The 18,212-nt window shown below is 37.4% G+C and overlaps 2 protein-coding genes across 10 annotated transcripts in view; one reads left to right on the top strand and one right to left on the bottom strand.

Annotated features, from left to right (window-relative positions):
* The window catches only part of LOC132104292 (adhesion G protein-coupled receptor B2-like), a 310,415-nt gene that overhangs the window by 279,844 nt on the left and 12,359 nt on the right, over positions 1–18,212 (bottom strand). The gene's annotated exons all lie outside the window — the stretch shown is intronic.
* Positions 11,030–11,858, top strand: LOC132104718 (acidic leucine-rich nuclear phosphoprotein 32 family member B-like). 2 transcript variants are annotated; one of them, XR_009423581.1, is made up of 2 exons: positions 11,030–11,263; positions 11,807–11,858. XR_009423581.1 is itself a non-coding variant. In XM_059510276.1 (2 exons), exons 1-2 carry the CDS (start codon positions 11,221–11,223, stop codon positions 11,750–11,752), a joined length of 330 nt encoding a protein of 109 aa, XP_059366259.1. In that variant the 5' UTR covers positions 11,030–11,220; the 3' UTR covers positions 11,753–11,788. The 2 variants fall into 2 exon arrangements, 1 of the variants encoding a protein (XP_059366259.1); XM_059510276.1 differs by lacking the exon at positions 11,807–11,858 and adding an exon at positions 11,466–11,788.

Raw genomic sequence — 18,212 nt, 5'->3', positions numbered from 1 at the left:
CTGCTGTACAAGCGCACACTGGGAGGTCGAATTAATGCAAGGCTGCACCACCACTACAAAGGGAAGAGATTTGTCAGTGTTGTATTATTTGCCTAATCTTGATATAAGAATGTATTATTCGATGCAAAGCATGGGCTTTAACTCTGTTAAAAGCATTCGGCAGAGAGGTGAAGTAAATAGTAATGTCTCAAACTTGAGTCTCACTTGGATGGCATGCAGCTGTTTTTATGAATATTAATGAGATTGCTTTGACTGACATGCACCATCTGTCCTGACAGCTGACGTTTAATGATACTGTAGCACAATGAATCAGTTTGAGCATGTGTATCATCCAGCCCTTGAGATAATTAGTCAACAATCACAGGTGAATACCTAATGCAAATAAAAGTCTTATATAACATCTTAGGGCTGGGCAAGTTAACATGTTATTGCATTAATTGATTAACGCTGATAATTATTTTATCTTCCGTTAACACTGTTTTATTATTATTATTATTATTATTATTATTATGAAAGTCAGTTGCTCACTGGCTCTGAATACACATACAGACAAATAAATCATGGGTCACAGGAGGGGATGCTCCCGATCAAATTATTTATGCTGAGCATCAGCATTCACAAACCACTGTCCACTGTTATTTTTAACAGAAAAGAATGCAACGCAGCTCGTAATCATGACCTTATAAGTTGGATATAGGAAGTTTCCCGATAACATGTGAAGACAGCAGAGAAGCGCTCTCACTCAGCACAGTGGAGTGGATTGATTTGTTAACTTTGTGGTTTATTATTTTAAGTCGTATGGGACGCAGTAACACACGGCCATCTCACAATATATTGCTTTAAACATCTATCGCTTTCGCCGCTCAGAAATATTCATGCAGTCATGGAGCACATATCAGAAGATCTGCGCTCCGGTGCGGTTAGCGCTCACACTCACTGATCTTTATATAACTGAACCGCACTCTTGCCCACCTCTTCCAACCGAGTCAGGGACTGCTAAACGAAATGATCACACTAGTCAAACGAACGAGGCTTTGGGGTTTAAGATTGTCTAGTGTGCGCATACCCTAATAATTTTCCTGCCCCCGACATACGAGACTCTACCCACACATCAAGTGTTGTCACGCGTCGCACTCTGCTGTGTTGGGTCCTGCAATCGTGCAGGTCTCTAATAGAAAGGTGCCTGTTATAATGTTATGATCGAGGCTCTGGAAACTTTTTTATTTCATTACTGTCTAGAGTGTGTGGAATGGTGCGCTGTGATTGGAAGAAAGCAAGCTAGAAAGAAAGAAAGCTAGAAAACAAGAAAGCAAGAAAGAAAGAAGTGAAAATGATATGAAAACTAGACTCATGACTAGGGGTGCACCGATCCAGATTGGCCGATCGAGATTGGCCGATCATTAATGCGCATCTCGCCAGTAAAGCCGGTTATCTAATCAGCGGTAAATTCCATCAGGTGCGTGATTTCACATAGAGCCGCTGTTACTACACAGAGCCGTTGTTAACTGTCTAGTTGTGCAAATAAACGCTGATGATGAACGTGGATTTGCACATCTTCTCAGTTAACAATGGCTCTGTGTAGTACCAGCTGCTCTATGTGAAATCACGCACCTGATGGAATTTACCGCTGATTACACAACCGGCTTTACTGATGAGATGCGCATAACGATCGGCCGATCTCGATCGGTGCACCCTACTCATGACTGTGATTGTGTGTGTATCATAGATATACAGTGCTACTTAATAAGTGTGAATGCAGACTGAAGAGCACTATGAGCTGATGGACTATTTTCTACTTTCTATAGGCAACCACTAAAGTTTTTTCAATTTGCCAACAAGTTGATGGTGTTGTCTTGACATTACAGTGATCCGTTGGTACAGGTTTAATGTTGACCATGCATTTTTGAGGTTTTTCTGAATGCCTGCAAAATCTTTGGAAAAAGCATGGGAAATATGCAGGAAATCAGTAGATCTGATACAGCTACTTTATAGCTGTCTGTGTTCCTAGACCCCGACATAATTTGTGCTATTCTTCTTAGCTAATGTTCACGCTGGCCTTCCTCAAACAGATGATAAATCTTTTATAACCCACCACAGAATGGTAAATACTACATTTAAATGACTACAATTCACAAGTTTAATTAACACCCAATATTAATTAATTACTCTAGGTTAGTCACAAGCTGAAATAATTCCTCCCTTGAGAGTCCATGGAAAGAAAGCAGAGAGGAGGTGGGATGGATCTCCATGGCAACCATCACCCAATACTGCAGCAAATCCAGTCCAAACAGTTTGGTGAAACTCGACAATGTAAATCTCACTTCAAAGAGTTTGTGACTGATAGTGGGTAAACAGGTGTGCAAAGGGCTACAATGGTTTAGATGCATGATGTAAGATTGGTCCCCATGGGGACCCACAGGCAGAGGCTCACAGCTGGCAAGCTAATCTTTCCAGCAGCAGCTGGGAGTGGCTCTAGAGGCCAGCCACACTGAACAGGAAGCTAGTCTTTAATTTTGAGTGGCCGTTCTGGCTGCCTGTCCAAGTGTAAAGAGCAAAGACTAATGAGAAAAGACAAACCCCTTATTATGGATGTTTTGCTTTAGTTACCTTATTTTTATTCCCTTTGGAATAAGCATTGCAACTACCAGTAGAACTTACCTTGAGCCATCATACCAGTTTCAGCTTTGCTGAGACAACCTTTCTTTTCACCTTGTAGAGCGAGTTTCTCTTGACACACATCACTCTGGTGCTACCTTGCACGTCTCTCCCTCGGGCTGTTTGACCTCCTTTAAAAACAAAGTGGCTGGAACACAATGGGAACAGAGTGGGACAGTCTCCTTCCCTGTCAGTGTGAAGGGACTGCCAGCTTGCCTGCAGACATAGCCCTCCGCTGCAGTTGGCATGTGTGCTGGTGGGGTCTCTGCTATGCCCATTACTATGCTGTGCTAATAATTTGCTTGAAAGCATTGGCTATGGGCAAAGTGTTCTCTCTGGATCCCATCTGGGTCATGGCACCAATCTGAAGCCACCATCCTGAACATAAAGCAGACCGTCAAAGCCTTGACCTATGTGGTCAGTCAGACACATGATCCCTGGTTTTTTGAGCTGCAAAAACACATTGTAAAGAGAAACTTTTGACACTGTACAGAGCACTGACACAAATAGGCACTGGATTGTTTAAGAAATCTGTAATATTCTTATGATGAAAGCTTGTGTGATTACCACAGACTTGCAATGCAGTCCAGTCGTGCTGTGTACCAACTGCTTTAACACGATTATCAGGTTAACTGACTCGTAACATATGCAATCGCTCACAACCTTCCCGAGTGTCCGAACTCCATGTACGCCCTGTCTAACAGAGTCAAGCAAATAATGGACCATATCCAGTGCAATTTCTGATCGCAAACACCTGTCCACCAGCTTCAAAAAAACAGAACCTTTGTAGATAAATAGAGCAGTGAGGGAACTGGCCCATCAATCAGGCTCCCATATTCATCAATCTTTTTCACACAGGAAATCAAACAGATGTTGTACAATATAAGATATCAGAAATCACAGCTCTCAAAGCAACATATTCCTGCTTTACAAACAGAGGGCCCACTGTAAATGGATTCATTAAACGCACATAACAACACCTGACACAAGGCTACAACTAATATAAATGACATACAGCAGGAAGTCTCCCTTTCATAGATACGGTGTGCTATTACAGACTCCAGATGTGGCATATGAGGATAGAATATGTTTGGGTGGCAAGCATGTTGCCATTTATTCACTACATGAATTTAAATACATGTAAGGATTGCATCACAAGATTTTCTGAAAAAAAAAAAAAAAAAAAAAAAAAATTATCCACTGCACTAACCTCAGTTTAAGCATTATCTTGCACATTCTGTGACTCTGGCCTGGGGATATCTATAGGGCGAAAGATTCTGTTTCAAAAATTCCAGGAGTGATGGTGTTAAACAAGCTGTCAAAGCTTGACACTGCGGCAGCAAGCTAAGAAGGTTGTCAAGGTAATTCACAGCTGCTAAATAGAGTATTAGCCTTTCAATTCAGACTAATCAGCTTTACCGGGGTGATATGAGGCCAAAATTCCTATAGCATCCACTCTGTGGGTGTGTTTGCAAACAAATTCAAGAGCTCTCCCAATGATGCACATGAAAAATTGCATACATTGAGAATTGAATGCAATTGACTGCATGAATTCAAATATGGTGGGTAATTGTCTTCTTTCGCAATGTCTTCTGGAATGACTGCTATCAGATAGGTGTAGATCAGAGATATCTGTCATGCTTTGTGCTCCCATGGATCCAATTCCTGAGTGCACAGGGATAAATCTGATGTGCCTCACAAACCACCATCTAATGGCTCTTTCTGGTCTTTTTCTCATCCTCAATGTCTTTTATTCCTGTCGTGGTATTAAGCGAATCCCAGATAAAAGCCTGCCGAAGAGTGGATCAATACCTATATTCTCCATGTTTGCTTTGAAAATCTGACACTCTCCGATAGTTTTCATCTGCCCCCAGGGTGTTAGCCATGCAAATTTGCTGTGAAAAAAAGCACCTTAAATCAATAAAAACCAGACTTATATAATTCATAAACAGGGACTCATGAATATCAAGGAAAACGAAGGACTAAAATAATTAATTGATTCAAAAGCAATCGAATATCTGGCAAAACTGAATGAATAATTAAAATGTGAACTTAAAAATGCATTGTTTTGTGCACAGTTGAATCAATATGTAATATTCTGTTGTATAAATCTCAATAAACTTTGGGCCTAGACGTTATATCCCAAGAGACTTTGTTAAATACGAGTTAGGGTCAGTATAAATTGCTATTGCTTCAGAATCAGTTACTTTAATCACAAGTTTAACAACAAGTCTACATAACATAATAAGTCAAAATACATAACATAACAAGTCTAAATAATGCATTTGCACCATCACTGATGTCAGCAATGCCCTCTGTAAGGAAATTCTGTCTACATAACCTGCAGCTCTAAACTTGAACATGGACTACTTTTAATGAAGTAAATAATTGAATGATTATGTCATCACTGTTTATGACCTTATTTAAATTATGACAATAAAGTGGAATTGCAAATATATGGTAATCAAATATTCTTGACAAAGTACTCATTATGTGATGAGTGAGGTCTGTTCTATGGAGTTCAGCTTCAAGCAGCAACACTACATTAAATAAGTTTTGCACTGCATTTCTATCTAAAAGAGCACATACTCATAATCACAGCAACATTTTTTTTTTTTTTAATTTAAAAAAGTGGCAAACAAAGCCATTTGAATTTTACTGGTTATTAGCTGTGATCATTTTGATTAGCTCAGCATGAAAATAGCTTTCAATCTAGCATTTTAGTCACTGGTAGTGCAACTGAAGCAAACAATGAACCACGGGCACACATCAAAAGATTTCTGGGATAAAGTTGTGGACAGGCACAAGTCAGGAGATGCATACAAAAATAATAAATAAATAAATAAATAATATTCAAAAGCATTCTCAATGCCTAGAAGCACATAAGTCTATTATTAAGAAGTGTGAGGTAATTGGTACAACCCAGAAACAACACAGACCCTACCTGGATTAGAACGTCTTTCCAAACGGAATGAAAGAGCCAGGAGGAAACTGGTCAGAGAGGCTACTAAGATGCCTACAGCAACTCTGAAGCAGTTACAGGAATTTATGACAAAGAGTGGTCATTGTGTGCATGTTACAACAATATCACAAATTCTCAACAAATGTGGCTTTTATGGGACGGTTGTAAGAAAAAAGCCACTCCTCAAGAAAGGTCACATGCAGTCATGAATGAAATTTGACAAATCACACCTTAAAGATTCTGAAGCAGATGGAACTAGAATTGAATTATTTGGCCTCAACATCAAACAATATGTCAGGCAGAAATCCAATACAGCTCACCATCCAAATAACAGTATCTCTACAGTAAAGCATGGAGGTGGTGATATCCTGTTATGAGGGTGTTTCTCTGCAGCAGTGACTGGAGCACTTGTCATGACAGAAGGAAAAATGGATGGGGTAAAATACCATCAAATTCTTGAGGAAAATTCTCTGCCAGAAAGTTGTCAGTGGGAAGAAGGTTTAGATTCCAAGATGACAATGACTCAAAGCACTCAGCAAAACTGACCAGAAAGAGAAAAAGGTGAATGTCCTTGCATGGCCTAGTCAGAGCCCAAAGCACTTTGAAAATCTGTAGAATGACTTGAAGACTGCAGTCCACAAACACATTAACATCAAATTTAACTTAACCTAAGCAGTTCTGCAAAGAAGAGTTGGCAAATATTGCAAAGTCTAGATGTGCAAAGTTAGTTGAGACATATTCCAACAGATTAAAGGTTTTAATTAAAGCAAAAGAAGGTTCAACAAAATACTGACACAAAGGTATGATCCATTTTCCAACTCAGTGATTCCATTTTTTCCCCTTACATTTGGTTATATCACCTGGATGTAATAAGTTGCACTGAGTAAATACGACGGAGAAAGAAAAAAAAAACATCGTGCCCTTCTTCATTTCAGGCCACAAAGCAACAAAAAGAGATTATTTTAAATGATGGTAATTAATTCCATACCCACTGTATGTGTTATCTTGCCATAGCAAGAATCTAGGCTTCCTCGGGACAGTGCACTTTCAGAGAAGTGAAATTCAACAACATTTTATGATAAAGAGATGCTTTTTGGTTTCCAACTGCGATAACTAATGTGCTCACCCACAGACTCAGACACTTCTGTTTTTTATGTAATGAATTCCCCATTATGAATTATGATACAGCTTAGTTTGTTAGTCCATTGGATCAGATTGTTTTCTCACTACAAGTGAATTGCTCCAGAGTTTGTTTTCAATCGGGCTGAGACTACCTCGTTCAATCAATCTTGGCCCAAATAAGTCAGGTGTGAAAATGCCCTAAAATGAAAGAAAGGTGAATATTTGACAATGAAAGAAAAAAAGCTAATAAATAATTACAATTCTATCTTGAATATTTAATACACATTTTAAAAAAATATTAAACAGTCTGTTGAAAGAAATCAATTTTGTTTCCAGAAATGCATGATCCAGTCAGATCACTGATACATTTAGGCCTATGTCCAGGATTTTCCCCCAGTGCGATTTCTCTGATTCAAGTACTATCATGCATAGTTTACAGATGCTGGGGTCATTCAAACAGGGGAAATAGTCATTAATTCATTAATAAGCAGAGCTAGAGTAGAACCAATGAAAAAGGCAAGCAGTGTCAATCCCCAAAAAAAAAAAAATGTGTCATCTCACTCCCCCTTCTGTGGTTTCAGTCCTACTTTCCTGTTTTGTGTGACTCCAATTCCCGGCTTAAAATAAATATTTTCTGCATGGCTGAGTGAGACAGATATCCTTCTTGACATATGACAAATATGTAATCTAGAACTAATTTTCACAGCAGGATATATAAAGCCTTAATGAGATTTTGTTGGATATTGACTGAAAATTGATGTTTTGGGTGGAGGTCTCATATGAAAAACATATGGCAATTTACCCTGTCTTTCTCTTGTGGGAAAAGGAGGCTAATCCTGTCTCTTAGACTGACATTCATATAGTTAAATCGGTGTGTAGTGAAGAAAGTTGGTTGGAATATGAGCACACTGACTGCAAGTAATTGGCATTCAAACGCTAAATGAGAGCTATTAGATTGATTCAGTCTTGTGTGATCTGGTATGAAGGGCGTATTACATCTGACTCTTCACATTATGGTCCATAAAATAGAAGTCATTTAATGACTATCATAATAAATGTCATTTAGTGTGCTAATTCTCACACTTAGCAATTTTTTATCCTCTAACAGGTATTGAAAATGAATTGAGAGATTTTTATTTTGCTGTTTGACTAAATAGTTTCACAGTGTCAACCATCAACTCCTAGAGTTATACTCGGTTCATCAAGCCATCAGAAACTGAAATGACCATAAATATGTTCCTCAGTGTTATATCCAATATTTAAAGGTATTTCAAAAATGATAATTCTGTATGATTACAAACCTGTATGACTTTCTTTCTACTATGGAACATGTTTGAAGATATTTTGATAAATGTTTGGCTACCAACATTTTTCAAAATACCTTTTTTTTTTGTTCTGCAGGAGAAAGAAAGTAATGCAGATTTTGTAACAACATACAGATGAGTAGAACTTCAGTTATGAGTGAACTACCCCTTTAAAGCCAAACCATTTGTTATTCCCTAAACATAATTTTAGAGTATTCCTTAAAAGACCTCTAAATATCACTGTCTGTATTTATGAGAGAAATACCATTAGGGATATATATTTTGTAGGGATATATATGTTATGGCTGGTAACCGATAATAGGTACATATAAAAATTATATTGTACTGCTAAATTATATATATATATATATATATATATATATATATATATATATATATATATATATATACTTTATATAGTACATATATAAACCACTAAAAACTCAAAACTTTCATTTAAATGATTTGAGTTAATTTAGGCATCAAAACATATACAGTATGTAGAATGGATGACTATTTTGATATTTAACTGTTAATTGATTAATAATGTTTTTAAAGGATATACCGTATGCCCAAGTTGTTTTGATTCTTTAGAGTCTTCATGAAACACTAAAATTAATCAATGGTCATGTAAAACAACAGTTTTTTTGCCTTTTCTTTTTACCTTGAAATATGCTAATACAGGACAGTCAGTCAGTGGAAAATCAAAATGGCTGAGACTGTTTAGATTTGTTGTGGATAAAAACAAAATTGAATATTGAATTTCTTATTATTTTTTTATAAGTATTATTGTAGGGTGGATATGTCCACATTTATATACAAACACCATGTAAATGTGAATTTTGCATCCAATGCCCCCTTTAAATGGTAACTTTCAGTTAGCATCACTGACAGAAAAATTATCTAAACGTGAATATAGGACAACTTAGTACACACAATTGAAATACCAGTAGATAACCAATATTGTACTGATAAATAATATTGTGCATCCCTAGAGGTTATGCCATTCATGTAGCATTAAAGAACTTCAAATGGGTTTAGAGAGCTTCTACCAGAACAAATAATAAACCAGCTCTTGCTTTATCCACACAAACACATCCAACAGAGCAGAAATCATAATTGACAAGATGACATACTGTACCTGAGGGGTTGTGGCCAAACATGCCCCTGGTTGTTCTTGTAATGGGCTCCAAAGTGGTTAACATTCTCTTTGTGCATTTCTGGTGCCATTAAGAAGTAATCTAGGTCACAGCCCCAAAGCCTGAGCTAAAACTCTAAAGCAAAAGACAGCCCATGGTTTACTGTGCATCTACAAAATCTGTGCAGCATTAAATACTCCTTCAGAACTGAACTAGCTACAGCACAAAGACTCACATTTATGGCATGTTATTTCACCAGTGTTGCATGTCAGATTGTGTGGCGTCACCCCAGAGAGATCTTGGATAATGGCGAAGGATTGCACAATATCATTTTGTCTTTTATGTCACACTGAACATTACTCATCTTAGCAGATGGTGGTCACAACTAACAGCATTGGCAGTCTAAGGTTATTCTGACATCCTCATTGACACTCAAAATCGAAACGGTACTGCTAATGGATACCCTGGCAAGCACATGTGGTAATATCTGCAATGCTTTGCCTGAAGAAATAAGGGTAAAAGAAGTGTAAGTGTCTGGAGACAGTTGTGATTGAAAGAATTTGTGAACTGCAGAATCTGAACAGAATGAAGTTGAGGACTTTTATACAATCGTAACATGAAGTAAACCCTTAATAATATATAAGGGATGGATGGATGGACGGATAGATGGATAGACAGATGGAGATAGTTGAACAGTCATTGTTGAGCATGTTACACCAAATAATCTTTGATTGCATATTTTAGTCTAAGACCAAACAAATTCTAATTGCTGAAATTAGTATCAAACTGTGAAATCACGGCTAAAATCTCACAGTGTGAAGCCGACTGAGGACAAAAGTGTAGCAGTGTTTAAAAGTACTCTTTTCTTGTGCAAAACATGCAAAAGTCTACAAGCTCAGAGGACTGCTTGGCTGATGCTTCCTCTGTTTGTAATAACATTATCACAGCAATGACTGGAGGTGGGGAAGGTGTACTCTTTAATGTTAATTTAATTTTAAGTCTAGACATAAATCCATACATGAAATAAGTCATCTGCAGATCCTGTTAAATCAAACCACATGTAATAAAAGTGGACAGCCAGACCAGCCTATCAGCCGTGAGTCCAGTTGTATAGACTCAAAATGACTCAAACTCAAATCTGAGAGCTTTTGGTACCAACGAGCGAATCATTCAGATGACTGCCACAGGCAAGCACTTCCAGCAAAGTGGATTTCTCATAGCATCATCAAAAACAGCATTAAAGTCAAGACTCGAATAAAATACAACCCCCCCCCCCCCCCCCCCAACACCCAATTAAGAGCGTGATTTAATTCAGCACAAGTCCAGAAGCTATTCTACTCATGAATGTAGCTCATTCAACATCTGCTTTCATGCCGCCCAAGGGTGGATACTAAACTGCAGGTTAGACAACAAAACACATCCTCTCTTTGTAAGTACATGTGGTTGTGAGATTAGAAAATATAAAGAATGACATCTACTCAGAAACAGCAGGGGCAACTTGAAGTGATGTGAATATAATAATGCACAGATTTATAGCACACTTGAGCCAATGCTGAGATGAATCATCACGACATGCCCTTGATCAACTACATTTCTGTTTCATTTCACTTGTATTTTTCCATTTAAAAATGTATAGTTCACCCCAAATATATTTACTTCCATTTATATCTATATTTATATATTATGTTAACATAAGTAAGTGTATAATCGTCCCTGAAAATTATTTAATTAATGATTATTTTTTATTATTCACAAGTGACAAATTTTTAGTTCTTGCATACATCCACACCAACAGGTGTCAGTACAAAGTCTAAGACTTAAGGGGGTTTATTTTTATTTATTTGTTTAACCTCCTGAGACCCAGCCCATTGACTTATGTCCACTGTAGTGGACATTTGAGTTTCATCCCTCTCCTTGGAATCTTTTGTGCAAGTCTCTTAATTCCTGCTGTACTGTACAGAGGACATCCTGGGCTTTTCAGTGATATGTTATTTCATTGGCTGGGAGGCCGGGAACCCCCTCAATCTTTCAATCCAAAATGGACGGCATAGGAACAAGCACATTTTATGGAAAGATAAAAGGTGAGTAAAATATTGTTTGTCTATGGTTTTGTTACTATGATAATCATATATTTTCTTGTTCATTAAGGTGTTAGGAATCATATATTTAGTTCTGATAGCAAATACATTATGTATCTTTTGAAAAATTTGCCATTTTATGAATGTCAATTATAGTGGACATCAGGACTATCTTCATGTAAATAATGACTCCACATTGTTATAGGAAACAGAACTGAAGCAGAAAGAATTCTTTACAAAATAGTCGAGGGAGATTCAGATTTAGAGTTGTCAGATGACGAGAGAGATGAGGATGAGTTTCAATCAGTGAGAGAAGGCAGTGATGAAGAAGAGGAAGATGATGCAGAAGGCTCAGTTGAAGGGACAGATGCAGACACAGACACAGATACAGACAGGGATGAGCAGGAAACTAGACGCCTTCTGTGGGCCAGGAGTAATATGTATGTTTTATGCAGTTCCACAATTTTAAATTCAGCTGCATTGAGTATTTAAACAGTTATTATTTATTATTTATCATTTATTATTCTTTTTTTTCCTTCATATCAGATTTGCACCTGTGTTACCTGGGCTTCCTGCGTGTCAAGGTGACCCTACAACATGTGCAGACTGGAGTCCAATTGAATATTTTTCACAGTACATTGACAACAAGGTCTTTGAAGATTTGGCAACATACACAAATCAAAGAGAGCTGCAAAGCAAAGGAGTGTGTATGAACACTACGCCTCAATAAATAAAAATCTTCTTTGGCTATCCCAGAATTAAAATGTTTTGGGCCAAAAAAACTAAAGTGCCAGTCATAAGTAGCAAAATGTCTAGGGATAGATTCTTCAGGATAAGAAACTCCCTCAAGATTGTCAATGACCTGGCTGTAACAGAGGAAACAAAGAAGGCAGATATTCTTTGGAAAGTTAGGCCAATACTCGATCGTGTGCGGCAAGGCTGTCTTAGCCTTGCAAAGCCAGAAAGGGTCTGCATTGATGAGCAAATCATCCCATTCACAGGCCGTTGTCCAGTCAGGCAATATGTTCCCGGCAAGCCAAACCCTACTGGCCTAAAGGTATTTGTCCTTGCATCCCCAAATGATCTGATGCTTGATTTTGAAGTCTACCAAGGGAAGAATACCTTTACAGTCCAAAGGTTAGGAGTTGGAGCTGCAGCAGTTCTACGCATGGTTGAATCTGTTCCAACAGGAAGCCACATATTCTTCGACAGGTATTTCACAACCATAGATCTACTGGATGCATTGCTGGCAAAGGGCCTTCCTGCAACTGGAACTATAATGAAAAACCGTGTCCCAAAGCTGTGCCAGCTGCCAGAAGACAAACAGTTGAAAAAAGAGGGGAGAGGAACATCAGTGTCAGTGGCCAGAAAGAGTCCTGAGCTGGCCATCACAAAATGGTTCGACAACAAACCAGTGCTCATGGCATCCACTGTACATGGGAAAGACCCGGAAGACATCTGTACCAGATGGTCCAAGAAAGAAAAGCACATGGTCCAGGTTAAAAGACCAGCAGTAATTAAGCAGTATAATGACAACATGGTGGCGTGGATCTTTGTGATCGCATGCTTAGCTTCTATCGTATGTCAAGCAGGACCAAGAAATGGACATCGCATGTGATCAGTCACTTCTTTGATGTTGCCATCACAAACTCCTGGATACAATACAAGTCTGACAGCAAAGCTCTGCACAGATCATCCAAGAACACACATCAGTACCTGGACTTCAAATAAGTCCTAGCTGAAGAGCTGTTGGAGAGTCCGGAACTGGATAACAGCTGTGAAGAGAGTGAGGATGAGTATGAGCCACAATCTAAAATGAGGATCCCACAACCAGAGCCATCTGTGCGCAGATTAGGAGCCATGCACATGCCTGAGATGATGGATACCAAGCATGCAGAAAGATGCAGAAATAAGGGCTGCAAGAGCAAGACGTACATGAGATGTACCAAATGCAAGATGTTTCTCTGCATTACCAAAAAGAGAAATTGCTTCCAGGACTATCACCACTAACAAAGAACATACTAAGAACAAAATGAAAAGTGAAGGAAAAACTAGATTGGATTCAGTTTGACAGAAGGAAAAAAATCCCCCAAAAATCAGTTTCACATTAGTTCTATGTTCATTGTTCAAATAACACTAAAAGGATTTGAGGGGACCAATAAAAGGATACGGACATAACAAAGTGTTAAGCTTTAATAGTAAAGATATACTTGCAAAATGTAAGGAAAATGATTCAAGAATGATAAATGTGTCTATTGTATAATCAAAATGTCTGTATTCTTGGATAATAGTCAATTTACAGCCCAAAATGTATGTATTCTTAGTTAAAAAAAACTTTATATTCTGGTAAAATTTGTATCTACCAAATGTGTTTGTTTTCGTACTCAAATGATCCTGTTGTCCACTACAGTGGACATGCTGTAAAACAAAAAGAAAAAATAAAAATAAAAATGTCTAAATTGTAGGATGTTTTTTTAACCCGAAACAGGTATGGAATCACAAAAAAATATGATTAGGAAAAAAAATATTTTCCTTGGTTCTCAGGAGGTTAAGATGAAAAACATCAATTAGTGCACCACAATCAAAATATGACAACAATCTACAATCAAACAAGTGATAAGTGAACAGTGTTGGGGGTAACGAGTTACAAAGTAACGGATTACAGTAATTGTATTGCTTGAGCACCTGCCTCTTTGCCCCTTGGTGCCCAAAGTCCCCTTTTGTCAAAGCAGTTTCCTTTAATTGTTTTGTAATAACATGCCCTTTTGTGAATGCCCCATGTCCAATCTAAATATTAGTCAAATGTATGGATAATAATTTAGCCGTAAATAAAATGACCCACATGATGACCTTTCACCTGACGACAACAACCTCATCCTACCGGGACGATTCCTTACGATGCACGCACATTTTTAAATTGTTAGAGGATATTTTCACCACCAGCTGGTAAGTGGTGTTTCATTCTCAGCGATGTGATTTTGAGGTTTATTTACAAGAACGATGTGATGTGAGAACATGCAGATATGTTGTTCATAATGCTGTGTGTAGCCTGTAGTGTAGAAGTAACACTAGCATGCTGTTTGAGGGACAAAAGTTTCACTGACATCGAGGGGTCTGGTCTTTTTTATGTTATTTGACTAAACTATTTTTATATTACACTAATTATTTATTTATTTTTAAACGTAGAGTGCCTTAAAAATGATCATCACATCACTGGTAAGGCTTATTCAGATTTTCTCATTCTCTGAATTATCATTATAAAAATAAAAACAGAAATGAATTAAAATATAATTATATTTTAAATGTGACTCAAATATTTTTTTCTACAATAGCAACAGTGTTTACAACAGCAAGACCACTTTAGCCTGTAAACTCAGTAATATTTATCTTTATTATGTAAAAATATCAATGTCAGTATAAAATGAATAATATACCTGAACTGACATCAAAGTGCAGTGTGAAGGAGATCATGGGGCCCTAGTACATTTTAGGAAAAGGTATGAAATGTACTTTTGTGTTTTTGTGTGTGTTCTGCAGTGCAAAGATGCCTCGCAAAGAGAGGATAAAAAAAATGTAGCCTGTCATTTGTTTACACTGCAAATGTGTTCAATTTTAGACAACAACAACTACAACAGTAAAAATAATATTAATCACTATATTCCAGTGTATCCGTTTTTTATGTTTTTTATCAATCAGCAAGAGTTGGTTAAAATAATAGATTAATGCTGAAATAGTACATTGTGCCTTGATCCTAGATGGACAGAGAGTGGAAATTAATAGATCAGATGAGGAGATGTAGATAGAGGAAGAAAAAGAGGGAGATGTAGAGGCACAAGTGACAGAAAGAGAGCAGGGAACAGCAAGCCAGGAGACAGAGGCTGGTGAGAAAGAGGAAAATGTAGAGGCACAAGAAACAGAAACAGTGCAGAAAGAAGCAAGCATGGAGAAAGAAGCTGGTACATAATCATCCATTCCATATTGATACGCGACTCAGCAAGGAGTATACAATATATTGTTGTATTGATATTTTGAGCAGCTCTATTTAAAGCCTTGTTCCATATGCCCCTTTTATACTTTGAGCACCTACCCCTTCAAAGGTCTCTGCACGGCCCTGCCTCAGACGGTGGTATGATTCGCTCTTTTGTTGTTCTGTTTTTTTTCTGTATCAAAAATACAACAAATGAAAGCGTTTATCTGTATTTCCGACTGATGAGAACTATGCATATACATTCATAAATCAGTCAATTTTGTATTTTATTATGAGAAATTTTATTCTAATGTGATCAGTGACTCAAGCACTGATGGACCAAAGAGCACGTATTTCGACATTTGCAGTAAAAAACATGAAATATAAATTCTCAGAAAATGCATTTAATACCAATATATTGAAACGTCTGTTTATATACTCCATTAATAAAGGAGTCCAGACATTGGAAAAATATCAGTCCACATGCGTTTTATATTTAATATGAGGGAAATAGACATGCATGCATGCGTGACACAAAAAATATTTAACTTTTAGGTAGCAAAATATTTTTTTGTAACTCTGTCAATTACACTAAGGTTATTACATTGTCTGCTATATATTTGCTTCTTATTTATTAAATACGGGCAATTGATTGATAAAACATTGATCAAAATTAAGATAAAATGTATAAAAAACGAATATCTTTTAAAAAAGAGTTTCCATAAATAACTTCTGTATGACCTGGCAATAAAATTCGAAAAAAAGTGTGTCTAATGTGATTGGCTTAACTGATTTGATTTCGGGTGCGGGTCGGGTGAGGATTTTAATTAGTGCTGCTGTCGGAAAATGGGTCGGATGCGGTGTTAAGCACTGCGGGTACGGGCGGGTGCGGATTTACAAAATTGGACCCGTGCAGCTCTCTGCCAGGAGGACAAACAGTTGCATTTATGAACATTTATTCTCGGTATAGTGTTCTACCTTATCTAAATGAGATCTCATCAAGTAACTTCAGTTAGTTTTTTCTGAAAGAGATGAGACCATAATGATGCATGTATTAACAACTAGTTGCACCAGCATGACCTCTAACAAAACTTTGTGGCACAAGCAGTGCAATTGGGTATATGAGATGTTTTTGTCACATTATACAGTTGTGTCTTATCTAAATCTGATCACATAAAGTTGCTTCACTTATTTATGTTTTCTGAAAAGTCCATGGTTTCACATATTCAATATTTCACCCATGTGCATCATGCCATTTCATATTTCTTTTGATCTGCTAGCCGTGACAGAATGCACTGTTCTTCGTGTGTAAAACATCAAAGGGTCAAGTTCTGAATGAATTCCATTGTCCACTACAATTTCTTTGTAAAAGTCCCTTCTTTACTGCATTTCTACTTACAGAAGTGCTTTACGAGAAACTTTTGCTGCCCTGAAGTAGGGAAAGAGAGATAAATCTAATCATGCTTTCCGATACCTGGGCTACAGCCAGTCACTGATAACATCAAGTAGCACATTAAAAATTGCTGTCCTTATATTAAAGAGGAGTGACCGGTTCCAGCCACCAGATATTATTAAACCAATTTATCTTGTCCCAGTCCGGGCTAAAGCCTTATTCTTATTGCCAGAGATCTATTGCATTACATTAACTGTTGCTTGCTCACAAGGGAGCCAGTCTGGGAAGAGAAATATGCATTAGAGGGACTCTGGCATAATGCAGCGCAGCCGTTTTCCACAGAGGACTTTTCCTTGGAAGCAGTAGCTGTACACTTTATTTACACATTTTTAAAATCCTACCCATGCGAATTTCCCAAGAAATCCATCGAGCAACATCAGATGATGGGGTAGCACAATGCTTGTCAGTGAGATGCCTTGCTTAGCAGCTTTGTGAAAACTATTTGCTCTCAGGCCTAATGCTGGAGGCCATAATTAGTCAAGCTGCAGATGAGCCGTAGAACAGGCAGCGGGGCTCGAGAGATGGTCCTCACTATCTGTATTGAGCTATCGAGGAAAATGAAAGTCAGCACCTAAAAATATTACTCAAACTGATGTCTTTGCATTTTACTGCATGAGCTGCTTCTCAATTCTGAGATGTTCCCTTTATGTTTGAATCTGAGAATATCAATATGTATTCAAATGCTCCCGAAAATTCTGTATAAAGTCTTTGGGTGTTGAAGGTCAGACATCCCAAGACCTATAATGCACAGACTGCTAGATCGACAAAACAGAGCTGACTTTCCATACATCTCATCCATTAATCTGCCAAAAAAAGATGACAAAGGAAGGAAAAGAGAAATTGAAAGAAAGTGTTGAAAGAAACAAGACCTAAGGAAGCTTATAAATCAGATGTTTCCTTTGGGATAACAGAACTTGGATGGCCACCGCAAGAACACGTGATGATTTAATCTGCAGACGTAGAACTTGCACTTTGGAATGGAATAGAAAGAAAAACACATATTCTTATCTTACTCGTCATTTATTGAACATCCACCTCCCCTGAGAAGCCTTTGAGTCTGGAACAACCAAAAGCCATTACACAGTCACACTATAGCTAGAAGAAAACCAGGCTTACTGCGCCAGACTTTTGATGACAGCACAAACCTGAAAATGTTTATATTCTAGATTTTAATACACTTGTGTAGGAAGGAGCTGCATTGGACTGCATTGCTATGACTGCTGTGTTCAGAGTGAAATACTAGCTTACTTGGTGAATTCTACAAAGTGATATATTAGGTATTACATAAATTATATATACCATGATGAATGCTAAAACAGTAGCATGCTTGTCATATAGCCTCATTATAAATGATACACACACACACACACACACACATACACAAAAACAAACACACTACCATTCAATTTTTTTTTAGAAAGAAATTAATACTTTTGTTCAGCAGTAACGCACTAAATTGATCAAAATTAACAGTAAAGACATTTTGGAATATAACCATTTTAATGCATTATTTATCAAATAAATGCAGACTT

Source organism: Carassius carassius, chromosome 25, assembly GCF_963082965.1.
Source record: "Carassius carassius chromosome 25, fCarCar2.1, whole genome shotgun sequence".
Classification (NCBI taxonomy): Eukaryota; Metazoa; Chordata; class Actinopteri; order Cypriniformes; family Cyprinidae; genus Carassius; species Carassius carassius.
Note: the sequence above shows the minus strand (reverse complement) of the source record. Positions and strands in the feature narration are given on the sequence as shown.

What these genes read in the sequence shown, in the direction of transcription:
- LOC132104718 (XM_059510276.1), top strand. Translation starts at nt 11,221, where the DNA reads ATGGACGGCATAGGAACAAGCACATTTTATGGAAAGATAAAAG. An exon ending in ATTTTATGGAAAGATAAAAG is followed by an intron (nt 11,264 to 11,465) that starts GTGAGTAAAATA and finishes ACATTGTTATAG; the next exon opens with GAAACAGAACTGAAGCAGAA.